This window comes from Dreissena polymorpha, chromosome 6 (assembly GCF_020536995.1).
Source record: "Dreissena polymorpha isolate Duluth1 chromosome 6, UMN_Dpol_1.0, whole genome shotgun sequence".
In the NCBI taxonomy this organism is placed as follows: Eukaryota; Metazoa; Mollusca; class Bivalvia; order Myida; family Dreissenidae; genus Dreissena; species Dreissena polymorpha.
Genome location: NC_068360.1, coordinates 16,883,448 through 16,901,900, shown reverse-complemented (window position 1 = coordinate 16,901,900; position 18,453 = coordinate 16,883,448). Strand labels below are relative to the sequence as shown.

The 18,453-nt window shown below is 35.2% G+C and overlaps 1 protein-coding gene across 1 annotated transcript; it reads right to left on the bottom strand.

Moving 5' to 3' along the window:
* Window positions 1–5,562: 5,562 nt before the first annotated feature.
* Window positions 5,563–17,745, bottom strand: LOC127833583 (2'-deoxynucleoside 5'-phosphate N-hydrolase 1-like). The gene is made up of 5 exons (XM_052358926.1): window positions 17,591–17,745; window positions 8,158–8,305; window positions 7,674–7,739; window positions 6,345–6,455; window positions 5,563–5,841 (listed from the first exon to the last, which is right to left on the bottom strand). Exons 2-5 carry the CDS (start codon window positions 8,288–8,290, stop codon window positions 5,738–5,740), a joined length of 414 nt encoding a protein of 137 aa, XP_052214886.1. The 5' UTR covers window positions 8,291–8,305; window positions 17,591–17,745; the 3' UTR covers window positions 5,563–5,737.
* Between the last annotated feature and the right edge of the window lie 708 nt (window positions 17,746–18,453).

Here is an 18,453-nt window from a genome sequence, read left to right as displayed (position 1 = left end):
CCAGCTATTTCTTTGTTATTGACAGATTTTTTTCAATTTTGGTGTGGTATTGTGATGCGGGGGGAAGCCCGAGTACCCGGCGTAAACCCCACATGTCAGTTATGGTGACCACCAACCAAACTCACATGCTGCCGGGATCGCGAATTGCACCAAAGTCGCTTAGGTGAGAAGCACTTTACCACTGCGCTAGTCAGTCAAAATGTATGTTGTCGTTGTGTGTATTTCGAGGTTTATTGGTCATTTCCAAGCAAGAGGCTGACCCAGAGTTTGCCCCATCAGTCCTAACTTATAAACTTACAAGATTTCAAAAGTTGGGAATAATGTTGAATAATAGCAGCAATATTCAGCTATTTTATTGTTATAAAAGATGTTCAATTTTGGTGTGGTGTTGTGTTGTTGGGGCGGTGTGTATGTGTGTGTGGGGGAAGCCGGAGTACCCGGGCGAAAACCCACCGTTTGTATGGCTGGTAACGCATTATATATCAAGGGGACGAACGTACATGTTATATCAGTTAGGTTTAACAAAAGGTAAAAACAAGAAGTTCATCACTCGGCCCTTAAAGTCAACGTCAGTAGTAAAATGCACGCGGAAATATAGATTCACCGTAAATTATTGTAAATATATATTTTTTGTTTTTCTGTCTATCGACATAAGACAAAAAGAATGCATGGATTCAGCTTTCTTTGTGTATATATAAACAATTGTAGATGAGTTCTTAGTTTACGAAAACTCGTTTATCCAAATTTCATAATTATTGGGGGCGCAAGCAATTAACGCATTTTTAAATTAGTAAATTCTTATTGCATGTTTTCGTCGATTGCGCATCCTAGACTGTCGTCTTTAACTAGCTTGAAATTTAGCTTGAAATTTAGCTCCGTTTTTCTTCTAAAACATAAACGACTTGAGCGATGTAACACTATTCCCAGAATATTGTTTTTATCCCACTTTTACAGCGAAATCGGTTGATTAAAGCCCCGTTTATTAAATTTCATCTATAATCAACGGCAAGGCTATAATCAATGGCACGAAATGACGTCATCAACTGCCGAACCGGGACTACTTTTTCCCACGCACCTCGTCACCTGTATTTGCCAAGTGCATCAATAATAAAAACAATCTCAAAAGTTTGTCAATCTTAATGAACTTAAAACAAAGAAAAGTAGCAAAAAACGTGTTTTTTGTCATTTATTTTTATTAAAACCTCTAGTATTAGGTAAATTGAACACTATGCAAATAGGTTCTGTTGTTGTTGCTCCCCTTTGAAGAAGTCAGTTCGAGTTGCTCCCATTTGACCGTAGAAAACAATCGTCCGGACCAAGAAATCCTGTGTTAACAAGCTGTACTCGGATATGCGTCCATCTGATTTTTCTTCAAAGCATCTTTTCAACCTGGCAATACGCACAAATGACACTGCATCCCAGTGGTTCTTGCGTCAACAATTGGGTGTCAACAAGCTAGGTCAGATGCTGAAGGCCATGGCAAAAGACGCCGGCTTCCTCAAGCACAAGAGAATAACGAACCACTCAGTTCGCAAATTCCTGGTCCAAAAACTTCAAAATGAAAACATTCCACCCACTGAAACCATGGCCATAACAGGGCACAAAAAATGCCCTGTCCATAACCAATTATTCCAACATATCTGTTGAACAGCAGCAAAAGTGTTCATTCTTGCTCAGTCCAGTAAATGTACCAATCCAACAGATTCCTCTTGTTCACCTTCATGCACCGAAACTATGGCCGAAATGCAGCCTAGACAACCACTGTCTACCGTCGAACAAGTTGATCTTGATGTCCGCCCCACCCAGTCACTTCACCAGCAAATGTCTTTCTCTAGTTCGAACAACTTTGCCTCACAATTCTTTGGTGCCACTTTCAACATTCAAAATGTATATAATTAGCTTAAATCCAAGTAATCTTTGTTATTTCGTCACGAAATAACCACATATTATAACAAAGAAGAAAATATTGTGCACCTCGTGATCGACTTGATAGTTTGATATCGAAAGTGAATTGTGTGTGGTGTTAGGCTACGTTGTAAACAAATGTAGTTCCTTGTATATTACAACTTAATGTCATATTGATATCATAAAACTTTAAGATTTGCAATTCAATATGATTAAAATTGCTCGGCACGAAAACGAAAAAGCACTCGCCAAGGCTCGTGCTTTTTGTTTTCTAAGCCTCGCATGATAAACCTGATCTATAATCAACACTAACCTATTATTCTCTATATCTTGTGCAACCAAAACTGGAAAATGGACAGTACAGAATTGATGCTTTCGCCAGTCAGCTATAACAGCTTCTCGAGCTATGCAAAAACAACAACAAATGATTCATTTAAAATAACTAAATGTATCAAAATAGACCTGGATACTGAGTTTATCAATCAAATATTTCTTCGTCGATGATACAAACATATAGGCATAAACATATCGCTTAAATCCGTACTGATGCTTCGAAGCACTTATTTGTACCTATCAACCACATAAATATGAATGCCCGTAATTGTTTTGTTATGTTTGTTTTGATCTGTTGTTGATCTAAATAATATGCATTTGATGCAATAGCCCTTTGCAAATGTAAATATAGATCAAGGATTCCAAATTGGAAGAATTCGGGTGGATCATTGCAAAAATACACATAAGCCCGCCGGACTTCAATTTATTAATTATTGTATAGTATTACAGAGGAAACAAAATAAATATATATGTGACAGAATTGGCAGTTTGTAAAAATATATGTTTTTCACATTAGAGAAATTAAGTCCTATGAACATGTCCTTGCAGACCCTATTGGGTCTAAAGAGAGGATGTGGAAAAGTGTTTCGGACCAAGTATAAATCACTCACAGCGGGCAAAACATGATGAAAAATTTCGATTACGTACCACCGGAATGGTTAAGACGATTTAACGTCTTTTGAATATGCCTCTTTATTTTGACTGTTTACAATAAAATATAATCATGCATACATCGATTAGTCATAACTGAGATTTCAAGCAGAAATAAGTCGCAAAAATGCAAAATTCATGTTGGTTCGTTACAAACTCAGACAATACAACATTCCTTTTTGGCCACGATCCCAATGAACAGATCGTTCGTCATACAAAACGCCTGTGTCACAATCGCAAAGTCAATTTCACACTTAAGGACAAATATGGTATACTACGGCCTGTAGGAACAAACATGTATCCAAACATGTGTTGTGGGAGGCATACGTGTCTGTAACATATCCAGTTTTCAGACGCACTGCTTATTTAAATCATTGATATAAATAAACGAATCACGTATGTGTTATACTCAAATACTATTTACATGTGTTTTGCTGCGCTTCTTAATGCCGACAAAAAGTATAAACTCAATAAAATAGTATAGTGTCGGGGCATTTGTTATATTGGTCGGGTAACCTAACGCAAACACAGTTTATGCCCAAATATATCTTGCTGCGATCCATGTTAGTTTATGATATTATTATTGATGTGAGTGGGAAGGAGCCCTGTATGTATGGAAACATATTCAGTATCACTACATAATAAGGCCTTCTGGCGAAAAGATATCGCCAGCTACTAGATATTATATACGTTAACTGCGATGGTGGTGACCCAGATTTTAATTGGAGTGGGCTGCGAGATTGGGCGTGATGTCGCTATGGGGAAGAAGATATTCGACTTATGAACTTTAGTATCTTTCCATATTCAGTTCAGGAACGTAAATTTATTAACGAGTATTATTTTCTCTCTGTAAAATATTAAACAACTTAACGTATGTTCTCATAATTTTTCATTTTTAAACTTCTTTTCATTACATTCACTTTCCATATTTGAATATCACTAGTATAATGTTTGCAAGTGACGATGTTTGAGATATTCGTTAAATAGAAAATTAACCTATTAAAATATTGCTTTAAAGGACTTAAAACACAAATCTTGTCAAAACCTGGATAAATAATCTCGTCGAACTATAGGTAATGGATTAAAAATATCATCGAAATTAAAATTGTAAGCGTGTTTTTACTGACACACTGTGTAAACATGGTGAGATTACTGGACATATAAGCACAATAATCAATACACGTTACAAAAACACAATCGCTTGACAACAATACTGATGATACTTTCGGCCTACATTCACAACAGCTATTTACACGAGTTCTAAACCATTTGATTAATCGAATACAATGACCCATTATTTGTTTTAGAATTACTCTTTGATTATTTAAATATGTAGCTTGAACAAAAGGATTATGTAACACCCATATAATTTCATGATCGTTAGGCAAATTCAAAATATTACACTTTTTAGAAAATAATAACCAGTGTATTAAAAAAGGCGTGTTTATGCAATATGACTAAAATAAGATGAATATATTTCAAAGTATATCAACATTTCTGTCACCACAATTTAAGTTTCCGTTTCATGCGCGTTGTGTAAAAATGACGTCACCAACGAAATAGGTGGCGGAAATACCCGAGCGGTTTACGGAAAACATAATCATCGTTTTTTTCGTAACATAATATTTTTTGCCATTGCTCTTGATGATTCCAATCGTTTTAGAATATACATATTTTTAAATAGAATTTTTCGTAATAAAATTGGCATATGACCTTTAAAGAAAGGTATAGAATAGCATCTAGTGGATAAATTATTATATAGATACAACTATACATATGTCATGATGTTCACAATATGACAATAATTTAGCCCAAACAATAGATTTACTTTTTCCCTATTTCATTCAATTGTTGGCTTTAATGATTCTGGTAATTGAATACATTGGCTTTAATGATTCTGGTTATTGAATACATTGGCGCGCTATGTTCAGAAGAAAACTCTCATTTTAAAGGCCCAAGCTTTAATCAAATCACGACTCGGTAAGTCACATACACAATGCAATAACGTTTTACACAATTATGGAAGGAAATATAATTTTGATCATATTGGATATTAATTGGTTTTTTCATATTTATGTGAAACAAATCAGTAAGGCGCCATTTTTATTGATAATTTTCACCATATACTGTAAAAACACACCCTACTATTTGTTATAGGCAAACGTGGCACATGTACTACCGCTTTGAAGTAACCTTTCTTTCCACACCGTCACATCATTGAAATAGTTGCCATGGTCTGTTGGCTGGATACAAAGCTCTTGCATAATGCGCACGCATTTAGCATTCCGATCTCAACACATAATAAATAAAATTGATTATAAATATGTCGAGTTCGAGAAAATAACATGTATTCAAATTAACTTTGAATTGATTATTTAAACACTCATATGGATTTGAATATCCAGCAGTTATGTATATTCATTAAAACGTTGTTGCAAGTTTACTTCGCTTTAAATGTGAAATTGGCGTAACGCTTTTCACATCGTTTGATGTCGTTAGCGATTAAATTGGATGGAGAGTTGATCTTCACACATGCAGAAGAATTGATTTTCAAATGGGTTGTGATTGAATGTTTCTGTACATTTGTGGATGAATTAATCTTTGCTGAATCGCACTACATTGTCCGATTTTTAAAGAATGCTCAATATGATGAAAACGCATTTAAAACCCTTATCACCTTTTTTACTTTTTTTAATTTTGTCAATTTACCAAAGTGTGAAAAGGCACCTTTAAGTTATTTTATTACAAAATATTTCTGCAGTGTAAACACAGCTGTGTCCTGAGATATAATCTGATGACGTCGACCGACAAAACTCGGGACCGTTCACACTTGTTGACTTCTGGACGTTTATATAAGAAAGTCTTTAAATATTTGCTCCGCCTCTTCTTCGGTGTAATTTTTTACGACAAATTTTGTGCCGTTGTGAGCCCCAGCTATCATGTCAGACAGACCTGCAAGTCATAAAAACAATAACGAAACGGTTGCGGCAATTTGTTTTACCACAATGATATTTTAAGAGTACTGATGCATTATTGAAATTTATTTGGATAATGGGATTTTAAACCGTTTATTTAAAATTTGTCTTTGGAGAACAAATGCATAATTGCGTGCGTGCTATATTATTGCAACTTATTTGAAAACAATAGTAATAACAACCACACGTTTTACTTCATGTTTACCTCTAAAGTGTTATTTATTTCATACTGACAAGTATATTAAATGATTTAGTCCAAGGTGAAATACTAGTAGCTAACACATAGCAAACAACAACGGTAATAACAATGTTTTGTCAGTCAGGATACAAATCATTTTAATATGTAAATATTAACAGCTGATACCTGGCTAATGAACCACTGTTTGTTAATGCAAAGATGGTAATTAATATTTTATAAAGATTAAGTACATTAAGTACATCAACGAACAATATTTTTGTATCTTTTATCAATACACTTACGTTTATCAGGCGAAGGTCTGTAGAGACACAGTATCTTCATGCCCATGGCAGCGGCTCGTCCGAGCTCGTACCCCACTCCCATAGAGATCTGGGTTACCTCCGCTACCACAACTGAAATCATACAAGGTTGGCTTATAACCCATTTCGACGACTACTTTGCCGATTGGAGTAATGCCAGATGTAAACACTTAATACACTTGATGTTTATCGTTTTTTTTCAGCTATTTTTATTTACTGCATGTTTAATAAAGAAAGACAAAATGGTCAGATCATGAATAAGAATAACAGGTGCCGTCAAGACTTGGGATTGAGGTTTCCATAGCCCCCCTTAGAATATCTGTGTTAAACAGCAACCTTTATTTTCCCGCTGAACATATATTTGTCATTAACCTTTTATTCTCTTGCTAAGCCTATCTTTGTGTTAAACTGTATTTTCCTATGATTTTCGCACCCGAAATTCAATTGCTATGAGGTACGGGCCTATTGTTTAAATCACCTTCCTGAACTGTTTTTTGCACATTCAAATATAATGTTTCCATGAAATGTTCAATTAAGCTGCTAGTAATTAATATATTATAATAATATATCGAACTGAACATGCTTGGCTAATATGATAGTTAAATGCGCTTTGATAAAGGCCGGGGTGCTATAGATCCGCTTCCGGTATTTCTATCAAACTCGCACATTTGAGGTCATGCACTTAACCTTTGGTCTGTGTTCAAGAACAAATTGAAAGACTTCAAGTATAAAGATTACATAAGAATAACCACTGGCGGGTTCGCTGTTAAGAACGATGTATTGGTTATTTAATCATCAACAACTATCGCTATTTTAAAAAAGGTTAGTTTTTTTTAAATGTTTTACCATTTTTGGGAGAATTTCAGCAGTATTTGAATCATATGACAGAGGTACGATAATCAGGTAAGCTGGTTACTAAAACTGAAAATACTTACATGCCAGTAACTGACAACTGACTTACTTAAATCAGAGTCGGTCGGTCATAGAAATAATTTCATAACGAATCCGCATTCAAACTATGAGGCCAGACTACAAATAGAATGCGAGATCGTCAGTTTTTCGTCAGTCCAGTCAACTTTCGTCGGTTGGTCCTCTTAAATGCGCATGAAGTGCAAATCACACGAATTCTTTGAAAAAAAAATGATGTTTTCGGCACAAGATAAAGTATTAGCCAAATTTAATGATTTGTTTTCAGTCAACGAATGTGTTATTGAGACAGGCCCCGTGCAATTGTCATATATAGTTCAAACTTAAATGACACACATTTAGCAGTAAATTTGAAAAGATGAGCAATACCATGTGAGAGCTTACCATCACTCTCTTCGAGCCACCGAACATCTCGGTCATGAATGTACTTGGCAGTCAAATCTATCTCATCTGAAAACAAATATATATAATACATGTAATTGAAAGTACCATTTTTTAAATACAAATAAACAAAGCAGCATTTTCGACTTCAGAGTATCGTTCACATTCGTAATCGCGAGGAGGTGAACACGTATTCATACTTTTAGAATGTTTATACCTGAGCCTGTATAATACCGGCAAGAATTTCAATATACAATGTACCTTCAAAAGACTAGTCGGTATACATGTAGCTACCACATTAAACCCTTTTATACAACCGAACGTCTTTATTATAATTAATATCGCAACATGTCTATTGTCTAATCATACTAATTATATAGTCATACACGTGATATCTCAAGAACATATCTCAATGATAACAAAGTCAGGTATGATTTCTATATTGTAACTATAAAAGATCACACAAATGATGTTTGCAGTTTTTTACCTTGAACAACAGTTTTCGAGCCAACGTGTTTTGTAAGGACCTCTCCGTAAGTTTGAAGCTTCTCAATAAGTCGTGCATATATTTCATCATCCTGTCGACCTCCTCCTATGCTGCCACAAAAATATATCTTCATTGTTGTCACTGAAATCTTTAGAACATATACCATTATGTAGAAACAGAATTAAAGTTACCGGTCATCATTGAATTTCTGGAAATACCCCACATGTTAATAAAGTAACCGCACATTCTACCGGCGATTTGTATTTTATAGGAAAAGAATGAGAATTAATGTGGGTTATTCTGCAACAAACTATGGGCGGGATCTGATGATTTGAAAGTAATTCAGGAAATTCAAAGAAACTGTAAAGTAAACGGCACGTGCTCAAGCACGCTATGTAGCAAACTTTTGACAAAACCAATAAGTTACCACGTGAATTACATTGCTTTCCATGTAAGATAACCATAACGAATTTTAAAAAACTTAAACATGTTTTTATAGCTTTTTGAGCGTGTTCATTGACTAATTATTTTTGACCGACCATCCTTTTTTTCTGACACGACGTTGCAACAACATAGACGTCGCGCAATTTATACAACGTGCCTTAATTATCATGCCGTTTATGTAAATATTTATTGACTTTTCTAATTTAAAAGCATGTGATAAAAATTCTGACCCTCGTTTTTATTTCATACCACGATTCTTTAAACTTGTTTTAAATATAATAGTTACCGAACCCAAGGTTCGATCACTGAAAATTCCGGAACTCGTTTGATAAAATATGGTATGAAATAACAGATATCGCCATGTTCTATATTTCTGCATTATAAAGCGCTGTTACAACACGTGAGTAGTATACTTGTTATATTTTAGGTTTGCTAATTTTGCATTTATAAGTATAATACTTTCGCTGCATTGGACAATACACATGACGTGTGTTGATTTTCGATGTGTTGAACTGACAGTTACGCACGCGTGTATGTTTTTTTTCGTAGGAAAAGGACGGAGTGAGGATTACAATTGTTTCAATATTTTACATACGAATTATAATAAATTCGAATAATAACCGAAATACTATTTTTGCAAAGTTTTAGTTATTGGTTTGATATCCAACCGTTGTGTTTGTTATCAAACTACTCAGATTCTCGCCCTAGTTGTTTAATTCCTATGCATCGAAACACTACTGTGTTGGTTATTAACGCAATAACCCAAAAACTTTGCCAAATATATATCTTTATAGTAAAACCTTTCATTAGAATGGTAAGCTATTTATAATGTAAAGTTAGTATTTATTGAATATATTTTGTCAGAAACAAAACAGGGACATAGACTTTATAGTACCAATACATCGTTTATTTAGCACCTCGTTTAATTGAATTTAAGTTAGGATTCGAAGGCATTTTAACAATGAGAGTATTTATTGAAGTAATACTTGGATCCAGTGTTCGCAGCCCCCAATATCTACCATAATTTTTTTTCTGGACACACAGCGGCTATTAGAATTACCACCTAATTACATTTACCAATATCACTGAGGCTGGCCTAGGTTGAGATTTTTATTCAAACTCTCTGAATGCAATTATCTACGATTGCCATATACTAAAGTGAGTATCGCATTTTAGTATTTATATAAAATTTAGATTAAGTTGTTTCATGCTATGTGCTTTTCTCACTGAACCTTCTTAAAAATATAATTTTATGTTTAAGTAAAATCCATACCAAATCTTGTATCGCAAAGGAAAGGTTGCAGTTATGCCCATTGATATATTAGTTATGATGACCCCAAGAGATGTTGCAAAATCAACATAAAAATGGTGGACTTTTAATTCATTTTGTTCACATAGTGGGTTCGACCTGATTCTATTGCTTACTTTCGTCAACAAATAATGTTCGCGTTACGTTGATAAAGTCGTGACTGCAATCATGTTTGATATAACTGTCTTTTGGGGATGAGTTGTAAATGGAACCAGTTTTAATGATGCACGTGAAATACACAGTGCTAATCTGGTTCAAAATATGTTATATTTATGGATATCTTTATAAAAAAATATTGATTTCAGACAAAAAGTAAAACGTGAAATTAAGTACTGTTTTGAATCCACGGATAAGAGCCTTCACATATTATGTAAATAAAATGATGTTGTTTTAAAGGCCCTATAAAGGTGACGATTCGTAATTATTTACCGATTTTTTTCATATTTTTTCATATTTTATATATAAAGGTTATCAAAAAACAATATATATATAGGCTATTGGACATTACCATAAAAAATGAGCAATACAACTTGTATTGAGCTCAAAATACAGTGTCCTCCAAGTCAATTGTGTTTACAAACAATCAGTTTATTTACATCGCTATTTACTCGGGAAAGTGAAAGTGACTCAGGTCACCAAAAATATATCGTTGATTTTCAACGTTTTCCGGTATCTCTCACAAAGTAGGTCTCTTCTAACTGGTTAAAACGTTTGTAGTGATCTAATAAGTTACTTTCTGCTGGTAAAAAGTTGTTTAAAATAGAATTAATCTTGAATTTTCTTTCGGCTATTTTTAATTGTGAGCCAAGCTCACAAATAACACAGACGCAATTTTGCAAATCAGTATGCCTTAGCTACTTTTTATTATTTTAACCTATGACTGCCTGTGTGGATAACTCCAGTCAAATTTAGCAGACGATAAATGCTTAAAGCGTTTCTATTTATACTTAACTGATACACTGCAGCAGACGACAGCCTGTAATTATGTAAACAATAGGTTTAAGAGCTTGTGGGACATATTGGCCAGTCTAGTGTTTAAAACAGCTTGTGCGATGACATTGGTAAGTTTATCATTGAAATCTGTACATATTGGCTGCTTTCAGGGAAAACGGGGCTTAATGCTGCATTTAAAAGTCTGTCATGTGGGCAAAATTGTTTCTCAATAATTTAAAGAAAATATATAAAGTAATAGATACACATATCACAACATGTACATGATTATAGGCTTGTTAATCTTTAGCGAGGCAACCACACTTCTGAAGATGGTTGCCAGTGCAGCGTCCAATTGTGCAAAAAAGACATATTGTTGTTATTTTGTCTAAGTTATCTCTATAACATAAATATGAGGATAAACAGTCACACACATCTCGACCTGTGCTTTAAGACACACTCTTTAAAATTTGAATGGGTTGTGTTCATTTCAAAATTGCGATATTAATAGCTATAACATAAGTTTGAAAACTGAGTTGCTTCTAAGATTATGCAATAGCGAACATATTTAGTGCCTTCAGCGCTTTGATTAGCATACGTCACCGCTTTGAGGCTACACATCACGTTAGTTGCAAAGTTGTAAACATTTCTTCCAGTTTTGAAACGGGTGTATCTTCCATAATTCTTGACAACTTTTTACCTAAGCTGTGTTATTAACATTTTTTTATGCAAGAGTAACTGAAATCCGGTAAAAATAAGACCAGTTTATATGCATAATAATTGGATTTGTCACCTTTATAGGGCCTTTTTGTAATTTTCACAATATCAAATTAAGTACATTTGTTATATGTGTAGTGACTGCTTAAATAGTAGTTAAGTATTAGCAAAGATACATAATATATACAAGAGTAAGCAGAAACATTAACAAGGTCACTGCAACTGGTGGGTCATATAACAGGTACCACGTAACGATAATAATCGTATGGCAACTTAAGATCGAATTAAGGCCCTTATACTTTGTAGTTTGTTCATAATTGATTGATGCCCATGAAGCATATTTAGGGAGATTCAACGAAAGTACATAATACAAGGGCCGTAATTCGATCTTCAGTTCTCACGGGATTATTATCGTTACTTGGTACATGTTGACTCTCCCTCAGAATGCAGCATGAGTATCAATCAATTATGAACAATTATTTGAACCTATTTGAATCTTTTCAATACTTTTCGAGTTACAAGTATAATCCGTACTGAAGCTCAAGACGCGGGCCAGACAAAATGACACAGAAAAAGACAACTAAACAAAACGGATGATATTTGATTACTTAATGTCGATCGTAGTGAGGCCATTATTACTTGTTGACATTGCAAGAAGATTTCAGAGGTGATGCTTTAGAATAAAACGTAGAGGAAATAGCAGAAACATTTACTGTTTGAAGTGCATTCAGAGCTTTGATTATGAAATCGCCAGCTGTAGGTTCTACACGTATTAAAGTTGCCTCATTGCTGTTCTTGTGGAATGTATATGACACGCAGGCGTGATATCAGCAATAATAATTTTTACTTCAATAATCGCTGCCATTTTGTTACGTGTAGTTAAATCTTCTTAGTTAACGAACATATTTACGTCGATTTCGATCCAGTGTTTATTTAGACCATTTATGCATAGTGGACTCTCCAATCCTTCTAAATTGGATCAATTTATTTCTTAAAGTATAGGGATGTCTAGTATATTTATTTCTATATTTAGAATAATTTTCACAGAAATTCCTTTCAGCAAACAGCAGAGACCATGATGAGACGCCGCATCATGCGGCGTCTCATCTGGGTCTACGTGTTTGCCAAGGCCTTTTTCTAGACGCTAGGCATAAATGGGTTAAACTCGCGAAAATATGTTATAATTGCGAGGCACATTAAAAACTAATAAGCATAGCAATTGCAATCTAACCGAACGATTTAAACTTAACATTTAATTTAATCTTCAAAACTAAATCATTAAATGTATCATAAACAGCAGTTAACATACAAAAACTACAACATAAATGTTTGATACTCACCTATTTTGTTAACCTTTGTGAACCGAACGAACACGTATACATACAGCAGGTCTTAATGTCAGGTTAACATTTATTATGCAAGGATCGTTAACTCACTGTTATGCTCCTCGGATCCCAGTAACTATCAAAGCGCTGAAGGCACTGAAGTTGTTCGCTGTTGTCGTCTTTGATAAGCTTGTGCGCATTGCACAGGCTAATCAGTGTGCACAGGCTTATCTTATTTGACATGCATTAAGCCCCGTTTTCCCTGAAAGCAGCCAATATGTACAGATTTCAATGATAAACACTAGACTGGCCAATGTCGACTTACAAGCTGGTAAATACACCCACTGCAGTAGTAGAGGAGACGCTCCTAAGCATTCGTCGTCTGCAGTGCAGACAGGCAGCGGTAATCGTTCCTAGCATAGTGAGTTACAATCCTTAGCGTAGCTAAGCTAGCTAAGCACATACTGATTTGCGAAACATGCTCTGTACATTTAGTCGGCCATTAACGCGACCAACTAATAATGTACGCTGTGTTTGTATTTCGAAGTTTACGACATCCACCGAGCCAGATGTTCTACAGTTACAAGACTCACGAAAGTTGGAGCGTATTTGAACCCTTTGCATGCTGGGAAATTTTTCGTCTGCTAAAATGTCGTCTGCTGATTTTCTAAAATAAGCATTTTGTTCGATTTTTTTTCAAAGAATACTATCAGAATAGCAAACAGTTTACATCCTGATGAGACGCCACGTTCTGTGGCGTCTCATCTGGATCCAAACTGTTTGCAAAGGCCTTCAAAATTCGGTTCCAGCACTGCCAGAGTTAAATAATAGCTGTTATTTCAAGCTATTTCGTTGTTTTTGAAAGATTCTTGGTGTGGTCTTGGGATATGTGTGTGTGGGGGGGGGGGGCGGGGGGGGAGGGGGGGGGGGGGGGTACCCGGAGGAAAACACAACTGTCCTGTTGCTAGTCGGACAGCCAAAATGTACGGTGTGAGTGTGTGTTTCGATGTTTGTGAGGTCCTTTCCGAGCCAGAGGCTACATCATGTGCGGACCCGGAGTGTGTCCCAGCACCACAACCTAATTAACTTACTGGACTTACGCAAGTTGGGACGAAGTGTGAATTTAAGCTGCATTATCCAGTTATTTCGTTGTTACTGAAAGATTTTGGTTAGGTCTTGTGTTGTTGTGGAAGGCCCCAGTACCTGGAGGAAACCCAACCGTTGTATAAATGCGAGATTGGCTTCGGGCAACTCATAAGAACTACGTTGTGCTTCCGACGCTGCCCGAAGCCAATCTCGCGTTTGTTCGTAAATGTACGGATATAGTCACGTGAAATTCACACGGAATATATTGTGATACATTTTTTTTAACCAGCATTTTGTAACTCGTTAAATCTATATTTCCATACCACATCTAGCGTTGGAATTGAGCGATGTTCGCGGTCGTTAATCACGGGCGCCACCTCTTTTTGCGATGCATTGGTAAATGAGGCAGATGTTTAGAAAATTCACGTATAATTTTCAAGAGTGAGTAGGTTTTTCAAAATATTTCGCAATAATGATTAAGTCGGGCATTTTTTTTTTTGGGGGGGGGGGGGGTTCCGCGAAGATTTATTCATCCACACATATACAAAAAAATATATAATTACAACCCATTTGAAAACATGTGGACCTTTATTAGTGTTGTCATGGTGAAGTTTTTCACGGAAGATCGAAGTATTTTGCCTGTTTAACGAGCAAATATCCGTGTACATAATGTGCTTCAGGAAGACGCTTGAACACTTTTTCGGAGTTGTTGCCGAACCTAGGTTTCGAGCATTCTTGACTTTTGTAATTGGCCAAATCTTGAGACAATTTCCCGCCAGTAGACCCGAATGAATACATGGACTTTTCTTATCTATGCAAAAATACCCATACTGCGCGAAATAGCCAACATGCAATCTACAAAAATTGAAGTCATTTATATTACCAGATAATTTAATTGATCTTGTAGTTTGTGAAGTAAAGTGTAAGCACATTTTTTCTTGAACTAATTTGAAAATACTTCTATCATTTATCATGTAATTTTTTTGGGCCGGCAAGCTCAGTTGGTAGACCGCTGGACAACAATTTCATGGATCGCGGATTCGCTCCCCGGCAAATCGAAAACGCAGTATCGCGCGCCTGTTTCTCGAGTTAATACTTCAAGTCACACTCAAATGCCTACGGTTAACTATAGGCATATGAAAACCTGTTAGGACCGAAACTTCATCGTCAATCAGTCAATTGTAAAATAACAAACGATCGCCGTGTACAAGTCGTTCGTCATGCACCCTGCGTCCTTATCTCAAAGTCGAGGTCACACTGAAGGACAAATATGGTGTAATACGGCCTGTGGGTACAAACATGTATCCAAACATGTGATGGGGGAATACGTGTCTGTAACACATCCAGTTTTCAGACGCATGGATAATTTAAAGCATTTATATAAATAAACAAATCACTGAGATGCCATACTTAAATACTATTTACAAGTGGTTTTGTTGCGCTTCTTAATGCAGACATTACATTTAAACTCAATAAAATAGAATAGGTTCAGAGCATTAATTTTATCGGTCGGGTAACTTGACACTAACACAGTTTATTCCCAAATATATCTTGCTGCGATCCATGTTATGTTATGATATTATTATTGATGTGAGTGGGAAGGTATGGTATCATAATAAGGCCTTCGGGCGAAAAGATTTAATCAGCAATGTAATATTAAATACGTTTACTGCAATGGTGGTGACCCAAATTTAAATTGGAGTGGGCTGCGAGATTGGGTGTGATGTCGCTATGGGGAAGAAGATATATGACTAATGAACTTGAGTGTCCTTCTATATTCAGTTCAGGAACGTAAATTGATTAACGAGTATTATAATCTCCCTGTAAAATATTAAACAACATAAGGTTTGTTTTAATAATTTTTCATTTTCAAACGTCTTTTTATTATTATTCAATCACCACAGTTGAAATTCACGAGTATACTAGTTTAACTAGCGAGTGACGATGTTTTGAGATTTTCGTTGAATATAAAAAAAACGAAACCCTTAAAATATTGCTTAAGAGGACTAAAACACTAATCTCGCCAAATCCTGGATCAATACTCTCGTCGAGCTATAGGTAATGGATTAAATATATCATCGACATTACACTTGAACGAATGTTTACTGACATGCCGTGTAAACAGGGTGAGATTACTGGATATAGAACCACAATAATCAATAACCTTAACAAAAACACAATCGCTTGAAAACAGTAGTGATGAAACTTTCGGCCTACATATACAACAGTTATTAACACGAGTTCTAAACCATTTGATTAATAGAATACAATCCATTATTTGTTTTAGATTTTTTCCTTGATTACTTAAATATGTAGCTTGAACAAAACGATTACATAACGCCCACATTGATTAATTAATGTTATACAAATTAAAAAAAAAAATTCAAAAAATAACAATCAGTGTATAGAAAAAATGTATATTTATGCTATATGACTAAAATAAGATTTATGTATCTCAAAGCACAGGTGGAAGTAACGTACCCTGGATAGTATTTTTTTGTTATTTATTTTTTTAAGAGCCCAATATATTCAAATAAATACATAAAATTATGTTTAATGAGAAAAAAATTGACAAAGAGCCGTGAAAAAAAATCCCCACCCTCTGATATTGGAATCATAACAAGGTCATTAACTAGAAATTATCATAGACCTGTCTTCGCGGGCCGCAAAAATGTCAAAATTAGCTTTAATCAAAAGCATCCATTGATCCTCCTATGGGCAATTGGACAACCTTTCAAAAAAAGTTCACTTTAAAAAAATCTGTCCAGCCGTTAACTCACAGTCGGTCGAAAACCGAGCAATATTTCGAGTCCGTTTGTCAACCCGAATAAATCTTCTACAGACTTTCAAACAATATTTTTGAGTTTTTGCCCCTTAATCGATAGCTCGCGTCCTATTCCTTTAAAACAACGAGGCGTGTCAAATAATGCGAAAACAGGTCTATAATAAAGTCTAGTTAATGACCTTGTTATGATTCCAATATGAGAGGGTGGGGATTTTTTTTTCATGGCTCTTTGTCAATTTTTTTCTCATTAAACATGATTTTATATATTTATTTGAATATATTGGGCTCCTAAAAAATATATATATGAAAAATACTATCCTGGGTACGTTACTTCCACCTGTGTCTCAAAGTGTAACACCATTTCTATCACCACATTTTAGTTTCCGTGTCATGCGCGTTGCGTAAAAATGACGTCACCACAAAAATAGGTGGCGGAAATGCCCGAGCGGTTTACGGAAATTATAATCAGCGATTTTTAGAATCATCATTTTATTTGCCATTGCTCTTGATGATTCCAATCGTTTTAGAATATACATATTTATAAAACAGCATTTTTCATAATAAAATCGGCATTTGAACTTTAAAGAAAGGTAGGTACCATTATAGATTGAATAGCATCTAGTCAGACTAGTGGATAAAGTTGATCTTCGCACATGCATCGATTTCATTGGTTAAACTTCATAATGTCACAACTTAAGTTATAAAATTCCTCGCGTATCCAAATGATTATGTTGTGATTATGTTTCTGTACCACTGTGGATGATTTAATCTTCACTTAATTGTACTACATTGCCCTTAATGCGAAATATGTTGAAAAATCATTTAAAACCTTCTCACCCTGTTGAATTCTCCTTTTATGTTCAAAACATCTGGTCCTTAGTGCGTAACGTCCGTGCTATTGACAGTCTGTTTTGTTTATTATAATGTGGTTATTTGATATGCATCCCTTTTTGCCATTTTCATGTTTTTCGAAACTACAAAACTGAGCTAATTGGTAGTTGGAATGGGAAAAGAAGGATTAGGTAAACGTTTCGAATATATATAAGCAGAGATGTAGATCTCTGATATAAGCTTAAGTGCTCAGCACTTAAACGTCAGGTTGTATAAGCCGAGGTAAATCAACGTTTCTTAGCCTATATGCATTGCAAATAAACTGAAAGACTTAAACGAGTTATCAGGTATACACTTAACTTCAGCATTTTGGCTAAATCTTAACTCAATATCATATCCTCATGATTTATGTGAGTCTCTGTTAAACTTTTGTTTGAGGAAAAGTGAAGATTGATAACACTTTCACAGAAAAAAAACAAACTTTAAAGATAATTTGAATCGTTTTTGTATCCGTACATGTCAAACTAGCTCTTGATGGAATTGTTAACAAGGGCTGTTTGTAAAACATGCATGCCCCCCATATGGGCTGTCCATTGTAGTGGCAGCCATTGTGTGAGTACGATTTTTGTCACTGTGACCTTGACCTTTGACCCAGTGACCTGAAAATCAATAGGGGTCATTTGCGAGTCACGATCAATGTACCTATGAAGTGTCATGATCCTAGGCAAAAGCGTTCTTGAGTTATCATCCGAAAATCATTTTACTATTTCGGGTCACCGTGACCTTGACCTTTGACCTCAAAATCAATAGGGGTCATCTGCGAGTCATGATCAATCTACCTATGAAGTTTCATGATCCTAGGCGTATGC